General features: G+C 43.6%; 1 protein-coding gene across 1 annotated transcript in view; it reads right to left on the bottom strand.

Moving 5' to 3' along the window:
- Positions 1–12,209, bottom strand: part of LOC126174993 (uncharacterized) — a 397,453-nt gene that overhangs the window by 135,024 nt on the left and 250,220 nt on the right. Inside the window, exon 4 of the mRNA XM_049921476.1 lies at positions 1,381–1,591. Within this exon, the coding sequence (XP_049777433.1) occupies positions 1,381–1,591 (211 nt within the window). The remainder of the gene's footprint in view (positions 1–1,380; positions 1,592–12,209) is intronic.

Raw genomic sequence — 12,209 nt, 5'->3', positions numbered from 1 at the left:
GGCCACCATTCAAAATGGTTCAAATGGCTCTGAGCACTATGGGACTTAACTTCTAAGGTCATCAGTCCCCTAGAACTTAGAACTACTTAAACCTAACTAACCTAAGGACATCACACACATCCATGCCCGAGGCAGGATTCGAACCTGCGACCGTAGCGGCCGCGCGGTTCCAGACTGTAGCGCCTTTAACCGCTTGGCCACCACGGACGGCCCGGCCACCATTGACCAGACGTCTTCAGTCGGTGAGAGATCTGGAGAATGTGCTGGCCAGGGCAGCAGTCGAACATTTTCTGTATCCAGAAAGGCCGGCACAGGACCTGCGACATGCGGTCGTGCATTATCCTGCTGAAATGTACGGTTTCGCAGGGATCGAATGAAGGGTACGGGACGTAACACATCTGAAATGCAACGTCCACTGTTCGAAGTGCCGTCAATGCGAACAAGAGGTGACCGAGACGCGTAACCAATGGCACCCCAAACCATCACGCCGGGTGATGCGCCAGTATGGCGATGACGAGTAGAAGTTTCCAATGCGCGTTCTCCGCGATGTCGCCAAACACGGATGCGACCATCTTGATGCTGTAAACATAACCTGGATTCCTCCGAAAAAGTGACGTTTTGCCATTCTTGCACCCAGGTTCGTCGTTGAGTATAACATCGCAGGCGCTCCTGTCTGTACTGCAGTGTCAAGGGTAAGCGCAGGTACGGTCTCCGAGCTGATAGTCCATGCTGCTGCAAACGTCGTACAACTGTTCGTCCAGATGGTGGTTGTCTTGCAAACGCCCCCATCTGTTGACTCAGGGATCGAGACGTGGCTGCACGATCCGTTACAGCCATGTGGATAAGATGAGTCATCTCGACTGCTCGTGATACGAGGGCGTTGGGATCCAGCACGGCGTTCCGTATTACCCTCCTGAACCCACCGATTCCATATTCTGCTAACAGTCATTGGATCTCGACCAACGCGAGCAGCAATGTCGCGATACGATAAACTGCAATCGCGATAGGCTACAATCCGACCTTTATCAATGTCGGAAACGTGATAGTACGCATTTCTCCTCCTTACACGATTCATCACAACAACGTTTCACCAGGCAACGCCGTCAACTGCTGTTTGTGTATGAGAAATCGGTTGGAAACTTTCCTCATGTCAGCACGTTGTAGATGTCGCCACCGGCGCCCATCTTGTGTGAATGCTCTGAAACGCTAATCATTTGCATATCACAGCATCTCCTCCGTGTCGGTTAAATTTCGCGTATGTAGCACGGTCATCTTCGTGGTGTAGCAATTTTAATGGCCAGTAGTGTAGATTGGAAAAATAGTCGTGGGTTTCGTTAAGGAAGGAGCACTTGCTAGGTGGAGAGGTGGTGCGGCACTTACCGGTGAAGGCGTGCCAGAGGTGTGTGCCGGGCGCGGCGGCGCGGAACTTGTACTGGAAGGTGGTGTGGGCCGGCACCGCGCACTGCGTCACGCCGGCCACGCCGTCCATGGCGGGCGTCTCGCGCTGCGGCTGGCCGCGCCAGTGCAGCGACAGCTCCACGCCCGGCGCGCGGTTCTCCAGCTCCACCAGCAGGATGTCGTTCTCGCACACCTGCAACACCACCGCGCACTCGTCTCCAACACACACGTCGTACTTTGTTTCACAGTTATACAGGGTGATTCAAAAAGAATACCACAACTTTAAAAATGTGTATTTAATGAAAGAAACATAATATAACCTTCTGTTATACATCATTACAAAGAGTATTTAAAAAGGTTTTTTTTTCACTCAAAAACAAGTTCAGAGATGTTCAATATGGCTCCCTCCAGACACTCGAGCAATATCAACCCGATACTCCAACTCGTTCCACACTCTCTGTAGCATATCAGGCGTAACAGTTTGGATAGCTGCTGTTATTTCTCGTTTCAAATCATCAATGGTGGCTGGGAGAGGTGGCCGAAACACCATATCCTTGACATACCCCCATAAGAAAAAATTGCAGGGGGTAAGATCAGGGCTTCTTGGAGGCCAGTGATGAAGTGCTCTGTCACGGGCTGCCTGGCGGCCGATCCATCGCCTCGGGTAGTTGACGTTCAGGTTTCATAACTAACCTTTTTCGTAGGACTCTCCATACAGTTGATTGTGGAATTTGCAGCTCTCTGCTAGCTCTGCGAGTCGATTTTCCTGGGCTGCGAACAAATGCTTGCTGGATGCGTGCTACATTTTCATCACTCGTTCTCGGCCGTCCAGAACTTTTCCCTTTGCACAAACACCCATTCTCTGTAAACTGTTTATACCAACGTTTAATACTCCACCTATCAGGAGGTTTAACACCATACTTCGTTCGAAATGCACGCTGAACAACTGTCGTCGATTCACTTATGCCGTACTCAATAACACAAGAAGCTTTCTGTTGAGCAGTCGCCATCTTAGCATCAACTGACGCTGACGCCTAGTCAACAGCACCTCAAGCGAACAAATGTACAACTAAATGGAACTTTATAGCTCCCTTAATTCGCCGACAGATAGTGCTTAGCTCTGCCTTTTGTCGTTGCAGAGTTTTAAATTCCTAAAGTTGTGGTATTCTTTTTGAATCACGCTGTACTAGGGACTGCCCGCAATCGGCCAAGGGAATGTTCGTTTCATGGAATAAAAGCGCAGGCTCTGAGAAAGAAATTAGCATCAAAGAGGGCACCTCCTGCCCGAGAGTCGTGTTGGGCTATGAACTGCCGTCCAATAGTGACAATACAGGGTGTCCACAAAGAGACTCCAAAATTTCAATATCCTATATGTTCCTCATTTCAGATGGTGGACCTGTGAATCCTGAAGGGGCAGACAGAGCAACTCAACGAGTTTGTGGTGTGCAAATTTGATACGCCAAGTGGCCGTAGTGGGGCTGCAATCAATTGCTTTAGCAAAATGGCGGATATGAAGGAGCGTGCACAAGTGGTCTGGTGGTATGCAGAGACAAAATCGGCGACCCAAGTGCAAAGAAGCTTTCGTCGAGTTTACAACAAAGCGCCCCCGTCGTTCGAGACTATAAAAAAGTGGTGTGATCAGTTTATGGCTACTAGGAGTGTTGCGAAAGGGCATCGTGGTGGTAAGCCTGCGATCAGCGAACATCATGTGGAACAAGTGCGGCGGTCATTCGAACAAAGTCCATAGAAGTCAGTGCGACAGGCAGTACGAGAACTTCGTATGAAACGTTCAACAATGCACAAAGTGCTTCATCAGCGATTACGTTTATACGCATATAAAGTGCAGGTTGTGCAAGAAATAAAGCCTGATGATCGACCAAAGCGAGAAGAATTTGCATGTGTCATGTTAGATCGCATTGCCGCGGTCGAGACATTTTTATCACGACTGATGTTTACTGACGAGGCAACCTTTCACGTGTCAGGGGCTGTCAATCGTCACAACGTGCGCATCTGGGGGTCCGAAAATCCACATGCTCCAAGGGAACACATGCGCGATAGTCCGAAAGTTAATGTGTGGTGTGGTTTGATGACAAATCGCATTGTTGGACCGTTTTTCTTCAGGAGCCGACTGTGGATGGAGCCATCTACCTGGACATGTTGGAACAATTTACGGTGCCACAGATAACAGACCTGCAGCCAAATGTGATGTTTCAACAGGACGGTGCACCACCCCATTGGAGCCTCGATGTCCGAAAATTTTTAAATGACACATTCCCGCAACGATGGATTGGCCGTAGAGATCCAATTCCTTGGCCGCCACGTTCGCCCGACTTAACCCCCCTCGATTTTTTTCTTGCGGGGTTATGTGAAAGACCGGGTATACGCTACACCAGTAAAGGACCTCCAAAACTTGAAATAGCGCATAAGAATTGTCATCAACTCTGTCACAGAACAGAGTTGTGTCGCTCCGCAACACATGACACGAAATCGATTATAGACTTGGTATTCTTCGCGCTACCCGTGGCGCCCAAGTGTACTGAAGTGTACTGAACCGTCCACTTGTGTATGAAAACTTGATAAGCTGCTGTATGATTTCCCTGTATTTGTTCGTCAATAAATTGTGTTTCCTCTCAGATTTTATGAGTTTCTAATGTCGGAGTCTCATTGTGGTCACCCTGTACTTCCTTCACCAAGCGGCGCCCAATCCTCCGCCACAACATCACTATTGCAGGCGTCCGCGTCCCATGGTCCCCTGAGACAAATATCTAGGTATCCGCATGGATAAAAAAACTGCTCTTCCGTCGACATGCAGGATACGTCACCCAAAAAGGACAGAAGGCGATAAAAGCGTCGTACCCACTGTTGAACAGCAGGGAACTGAACCTAGAAACCAAGCTCCAACTGTACCAAATGGTTGTCTACCCTTCCCTCACCTGTGGCTCCTCCGCATGGGCCACGATTAGTGCCTCCAGGATGCAGACCCTCCAGCGCCTGCAGAATAAGGTGCTTCGGTGAACCCCCCTTCCCCCCCCGCCTCACGAGGGTAGTTATCCTCCACGAGGAAACAAACATGGTAACTCTGAAGACGTCCATTCGAGAGAAGGCAAGGCGTCTCCATGACAAAGGGCCCGACACGGCCAGTGGCTTACACAACATCGGCACCGCGGCTCCCCGGCACTGGGACCATCACCCTCTTCCTCAAAAAAATGGCTCTGAGCACTATGGGGCTTGATTTCTGAGGTCATCAGCCCCCTAGAACTTAGAATTACTTAAACCTAACTAACCTAAGGACATCACACACATCCATGCCCGAGGCAGGATTCGAACCTGCGACCGTAGCGGTCACGCGGTTCCAGACTGAAGCGCCTAGAACCTCACGGCCACACCGGCCGGCTCAGTCTTGATACAACCACTCGATATGTGTTGACCATCATATGAGCACCAATATCAGTATCTATGTAGCTGTGTTACCTATTCTCTGCTACCTTTAACTTCCACAGTTGGAGGGTGGTATGGGACTTCAAATCCCAAGGCCACACCTTCAATGTGCACTCCAATGATGTCTTTGGAATGACTTCATTGTAGGATAGAACAATTTTACCCTTACACTAAGACAGCGAGACCGAGATCCACCGGTGACGTTGTACCTCAAACTACCACAAAAAAAAACAGTACTTCACAGTCTCTTCGGCGTCCAAGGCCAAGCAGCGAGTACGCACAACAAAACTCACTCCTACGGAAGAAGACGACTGTCTAACCATCGTGCGTATAAATGGAATCAACAACTCGGTTGAACATCCGAAAGCACGCCATTAAGAATTATAGTTATTCTCGTGAGATCACATTCGTTTTCTTCGTCAAGTTAAAATGGTACTGTCACCTTTAAATCTTACATAGATATCGGGACTACGCTACTGGTAAGTTGTTACCATAGGCTATATTCCAAAAGATAATATAGAAGCAAAATAAAAATTGTCTGTATTATGTTTTTGTCTTAGTATACATACGAAGGCCACTACACGCCGCAACCTCAGTACGTCATGTGTCAAAGTCGCGTTCGATGTCGGTAGGTTCAACGCACCCGTCAAATAATGTGATACCACACATGCACTTTGCATACATTTTCTTTCAGTCCCATCCAGACAGTCGGGGTAACTTTTTACCACTTTTTGAAAATACTGAATACAAAATAAATTACACATCGCAACAAACATTGTAATATTTTACATCTATACTTACCGAATACTCGGAAAAGTGAAAAATGTGTCCTAACTGTGCCCTATTAGAGTAAAATTTCAGTTTTAATTCTCGTACAAAGTTACACGGTCTTTCAGGATAACTTTAGACCAGTCTTCTAAAACAAAGGATTTGTCCTTTGTCTGGTGCTCTGGATACATTTAGATCGTGCCACAAGGAAATCACATGTTAATACGAAGTCAAAACAAAATGTGTTAATTCAGTATTGCATATTTACTTTGAAATATCAACATATTTTTATTGACCTGGTGTTGTTCAACTTCAATCGCAGTCACCAGAAGCTCACTTCACAGCCAACGCAACTAAAGGATAATTACAAACCTAAGAGCTTCTAGGAAGTTGGAAAGGAACTAAAATACTAACTAGAGATCACAGAGGTAACAAAACTGTTATTTTTAGTACAAAATAATGCAAGTAGATGGAGCACCAGCCTTTTTAAACAAAAGTAGTGAGTGGTAAGAAGGTACCCTCACTGGTAAAAAGTTACTCAAACAAAAATACAGACAGGAAGGAAAGCCCCACCATCGGATTTTTCTCGATTTGGAAAAATGCTTTCAATCATGTGTCTCACAAGGTGATGTGATATGTTGTTCGGTGGTCATAGTGTTAGTAGATATTTTTGAAAGGGTTAGGATAGTATACAAAGAGTGAAATGGCCATTAGAGTTATCAGGAAGGTTCGCTGTGACAGTGATCATACTTAGGGATCCGTTGCATCATCTCAGTCAAATTAATTCCTTAAGTAAGAAAGCGGAAGTGTTCTACCCTCATTCTCACTTTCTGGGATTTCGCTAGCCATGTCGTACAATGTATCGATTGCAAAGAAAAATTACATGAAAAGCAGTCGTTACATATAATTCAATTTCTTTTACTCAATTATCTACAGTCACTGGTTACCTTACAGCTATTCAAGTAGTGCATCTTAGGTACTATGTTGTTTATTTTGAAGTTCGACCATCAAACTGCATTTTAAGAATGTACTACCAACGTAAGATTTGACCGCAGACCATTTATGTCCGTTTGACAAGGTTATATCATACACCTGGAAATCGCTACACAACCAAAAGTGTGAAGCAGGACATTCTAACCCCAGTTTCGACAGCCAATGCGGCACACTATCGTTATTCAAAAAATTTTGTATGAGCTGTCGAACCTACTGCAACTTAGATATTTTTAATAAGTTCTTGGTGGCTCAAATATGCCTTCTAGAGCCTATAAAGTGTACGATACGAATGTGAATTAATCAATATAACAATGCATTTCATTTGACTTGGTTCTTTTTAATTGAATCATAAGAAAGGAAGAAAAATCAGGTATTAACGCCCCGTCGACGAGGTCATTAGAGATGGAGCGCAAACTGAGACTTAAAAAAAAACCGGCGGTGTACTTTTCAAAGCAGCTTTCCGGCATTCGCCTGGAGGTGTTTAGGAAAAGCACGAAAAATCTAAATTTGGATGCTAGGGCGGGGACTTGATCTGCCGTTCTCTCGAATGTGAGCCCGGTGTCTCAGCTACTAGGCCCTCTTATTCGTGCTTTAATTACGAAACGTTAGCTCGACTTCCGACGAATGACGTTAATGTTAGTGTAACAAAAGACAAACTCAGCTTAAAATTTTAAATAATTAGCTCTTCAGACTTATAAAACTGACGTTTTCATGGAAGTAGAGTGGTTTCTAGAGAGTAGGACAGCGACAGAATACCTAGAAAGACACAAGCCGGCGAGATGGCTGCAGTAGAAAGCGGACGCTGCGCCCTATTAGCATACTCCTCCACAAACGGTACATGTGTTTCTCTTCGAGAGACACTCCCGCTTGACTGGTGGGGAAGCCGTGTTCGTGTTTGTGCGAAGCAAACAGTAACAATCCGGATTTATTCGCCTAGACCCAGTAGGTACGTCTTCAAACATTAGGCTACTAAAGTAGCTGTAAACTCGGATATTGTGAAGCATGACTGCACGGCAATACTTCTGTAAGTACACAGGTACGCTGGTTTCTCAGTTTTCCTATATGCCTGAACGCTTCGTGACTCATTGGCGCTATGCGGCTCGAGTGGCTGCAGTTTATAAGCCATAGAAGTATCAGCCTACTGGATTGTGTAACGTGCCAGTGGTTATTAGCTAAAAGCACTGCCAATCGTCCAAATCCTGCCATGAATCGGCTCGAGATGCGACACAGATTTTTTTTTATTGAGTTTACGTATGAAGATCGGTTCTTAGACCTGTAAAAGTAATTTAAGACGGTAAACCCGTGATCTGGGGGTATCGTCTTTGATTAGTAATAAAAAATTCCTCGGTCCCAGGTTCGAACCTAGCCGCTGCTTAAATTTTGATTAATAATCAGGATTGGCAGCGGAAGGCTTCCAGCATAAGAAGTCACCTTCATTCTGCTAACTGCGTAGTCAGATAGGGCGGAGGAGCGGACAAAGATTCGGGGCAATCTCTTGTCCTTGGCGTGGAAAACTGCCCCTAAAGCCGGAAGAATCAGCAATGATCAACGGCATGATGATGCGGAAGAAAATGGAAACCACTGCATTAAAGACACAACGCATGTATCAACAGGACATGCGGCCTATAATTTTAAAAAAATCATGATGATCTTCCCATTGGCAAAAGATTCCGGGATAGTCTCCCATGCGGATCTCCAGGAGGGGACTGCCAAGGGGAGGGTACCATGAGGAAAAGATTGAATAACCAACGAAACGATAAAGTTGTACGAGTCCGGGCATGGAATGTCAGAAGCTTGAACGTGGTAGGGAAGCTGGAAAATCTGGAAAGGGAAATGCAAAGGCTCAGTGTAGATATAGTAAGGGTCAGTGAAGTGAAATGGGAAGAAGACAAGGATTTCTTGTCAGATGAGTATAGGTAATATGAACAGCAGCAGAAAATGGTATAACGGGAGTAGGATTCGTTATGAATAGGAAGGTAGAGCAGAGAGTGTGTTGCTGTGAACAGCTCAGTGATAGGGTTTTTCTCATCAGAATCGACAGCAAACCAACATTGACAAAGATAGTTCAGGTACACATGCCGACGTCGCAAGCTGAAGATGAAGAGATAGAGAAAGTGTATGAGGATATTGAAAGGGTAATACAGTACGTAAAGGGGGACGGAAATCTAATAGTCATGGGGGACTGGAATGCAGTTGTAGGGGAAGTAGCAGAAAAAAAGATCAGTACTGCTGAAGAGGTTAGTAGTGACGACACTCATATGATACAGTAACCTCGAGGCTCAAGGAAATGTACACGTGCTTTATTTCAAGAAGACTTTAAGGAGTCTGCTGTGTTTTGATATTGTAACGTATCGCTAATGTACTCGTTACTTGTAGCTGCCTCCTGAAACTTTCGAAGCCTAGAGCCCCTTTTTCGTGGATGAAGCATTGTCCTGCTGTATAATGGCAATGCCCCAGCGCTAGTGGGCAGTGGCCAGGCGCCGTTTTGGTGTTTCCGGTAGAGTCGTTATTGGGCTTCAGCGCGGGTGGTCGCTCGCAGCCGCTTCGCCGATAAACACGAGTAGTGTGAAGAATTTGGAAGAACGATAATTAAAATTTGAAAGCGCTTCGTCGTATGGTAGAAGAAAAGTGTTTCGGTAACAAAGTTATTTCGTGGAAAGGCGCGTGGGATTAATTATGAGATTTATGGTTGAAACAGTGTTGTGTTTTGTGAATCAGTAATTCTCGTGGAGGAACATGTTGACGATAGAAAGTAAATGAAAACGTTTCCCTGGTCAGTGATTATCTGTTTAATTAATGTGGAAACAAGCTTAACTTCAACACAAGAATGGGTGAGTTTAGCCGTTAGGGCGTTGTGTTACATGCTAAAGGGATAATAAAACAAAGTAATTTGACTTATACAGTTATTGTTTCAAACCGAAATTTTCTATTTTTCAATTGAATAACTTTATATTTGAGAGGTATAAGACACACATGTTCGTATTAGACACGTGGTCAAATTTATTTTGTAACGTAAGGTGTTCCCTATGTAAATCCGCAAAATTAATCTAAAAATAACCAGAAAAGACATGACAGAGCTTTACAGACTGGACTCGTATTCTGTGGTGACATCGCTGTAGAACCTGTGAACCTCATACACCTACCTGAGTTTTGCAAAGAGTATCTGTGTCACTTGCAGGTGAGCGGCTTGTCGCATTTGAATCAAACAAGTTTCGTATCCCATATTTAGTCAGCTATTCTCTCTGCACAATATCTTTGTTAATGGTCGAGTACGCAAAGACTGTCTTTAACACCTCGCTGTCTTTTCTAACATCCATCAAGTACAATTAAACGATGTATTCAGATGCACAAAATAAAAGCAGTCACTGCTCAGTTTGTTTAGGAAGAATTTCGGCAAGTAAATTTTCCAGTATAACAAACGTCGATATTATCAGATGCACAGAGCACAATGAGCTGGGTAAGAACTGTAGAGGAAACTGAAGAAACAGACCTAGTATTTGCCTTCACTGACTTCAGGAAAAAGATTGGAAATTGAATCAGAATGTTAAGTCATTTCTATGTCTTCTTTCTTTCCATAGTTTCTTGTTTATTATTAGCAGTATTATTGTCTTCTTAGAGATTGGTTCGTCTATGCAACTAAACAAAAGACTGTTTTTAGGCCATACACGTTTTATTTCCTTTTATTTATAAAGCATCATCGAGGGCGAGTAATACATGTTTGTTTCATTTTGTAATAAATGCGTTGTATATCCTCTTATTGTTAAGTAAGAAATAACCTTTGGAGAGCAAGTTTTGTAACATTAAATTATTGTTTGATCCTGTCTACGATTTTTTGGGACGCTTCTATCACATATGTGTTTCCTTGGATTTTATCTCGCTCTTTGTAATCCAGGTCGTCTGGTTTTCGACGTTCGCATGTACGTTTCATCTAAACACTTGATTTTCACTGTATGTTTTTCTAAAAGGTATGTTTCTTATTGTATTTACTGTTTATGGTTTTGCCAACAGTCGCAGCACACCGTCACGACACACACTGTTGCGAAAGTTGTTACTGTTTGACATGTGGAACGACGCTAGCGCCCCAAGCGGTAAGAAAGCAGCCACATGCGTCGTAAGGATAATGTTTGTTTTTAATTATTTCTACGTAATTAACGAAGTTATCAAGAGACATGAATTATCCTGAAATACATGTAAAACACCCGAATCACACTGATTCAGTGACATAAGCTACCATTAATTCATAAAATGTTTTTGAATATATATTTGCAGATTATTCCGCTGAAAGCAAGAGAATATAAAGATATTTCATACATGAGACAAATACATTTCCGTTACTGTCTGTTGTTACTATTGTAGGCACTTTCCTTTACGTTTCAAATATTTTTATGGGTTCCAATGATTCGCCCTTTCTTACACTTCATTTGACTTTCTAATAAACGAATATTTTTATAAATGTAATTACTTTTGCTTCAAAAACGAATGTGATGAAGATTCTTGCCGTTTGTAGCTCAGATTTAGCAACATGTATAGAATTGGTTTCTCCTGTGTTGGGAAACAGTTCCTCACAAAACTAAATAGTCACAAATGTGGTGTAATTGTTTTGTTATTGTCAATTTTTATGACACTACATACACTTCTTATTGTAAAAACTACGTTCATACCAATATAAACATTAGTATTCGCACTCATCCGGTATCGTGTTAGGAAATGTCGCTTGCTATCAACTTGGGGCGCTGCTATCGCTACTTCTCAGTGGCTAACGTCCTCATTGAGTTTGGGCATTTATTTACTTCTTGCTCACTGCGATGTCTCTATGAGAAAATTTTCGTGTAATGTTTGTAATTTTCTGTTGTGATTATTTATTCTAATAATTTTCATATCCGTTCCATGTTATATTTTTCATGCGTATGCTTTATCATGTATTCAGAAAATGTAGAATGCCTATTTTCATTCTTCCAGCTTCTTACGTATTATTTATATCTAGTTCTGAAATTTCTCCCTGTCATTCCAAAATACATTGATTTGCATTCTTGACATTCAATCTGATACATATCCGATCCTTCGTATTTGGTTTTTCTTTTACTGGTGTGTGTAAATATAACTTTAATCTGTCTCCTCTGTATGCTATGTGTAATCCCTTTCTCTTCAATATATTTGCTATCCTGCGTGTGTATGTTAACGTGTGCCATTTATTTTTGTTACCCACAAATGTTTCTGTTCTGTGTGTAGTGTAGTATCTGTTTGGCTGTGGAGTTTTGTGCCTTTTGTGTTCTCTGTTTATTATCAATGTTAGGACTTTGATTAGAAAATTGATTCTTCCGGCTTACGAGCCCAGTGCGTTAACTGATGGACGCTACTGGGCACTGCAAATATTTAAAGTAATTCACCGAGTGAGGGAGTCTTTGGAAATCCCTTGTTTACTTGATGCAGATATTACGAGCAAGGTCACTATCTAGAGCGACTTGGCCTACTTTCCCAGCAGGAGAACGTCTGCGGAGGACAACTGGACTACGCGACGTCTTTGCTCCACATCCTCCCGGCTGTAACTCTGGATGCATGTCCAGCGGAGATCGAGGTCACCCTTTTTGTGGTGGGCGGTCGTGATTGGCGAG

This window comes from Schistocerca cancellata, chromosome 3 (genome assembly GCF_023864275.1).
Source record: "Schistocerca cancellata isolate TAMUIC-IGC-003103 chromosome 3, iqSchCanc2.1, whole genome shotgun sequence".
In the NCBI taxonomy this organism is placed as follows: domain Eukaryota; kingdom Metazoa; phylum Arthropoda; class Insecta; order Orthoptera; family Acrididae; genus Schistocerca; species Schistocerca cancellata.
Note: the sequence above shows the minus strand (reverse complement) of the source record. Positions and strands in the feature narration are given on the sequence as shown.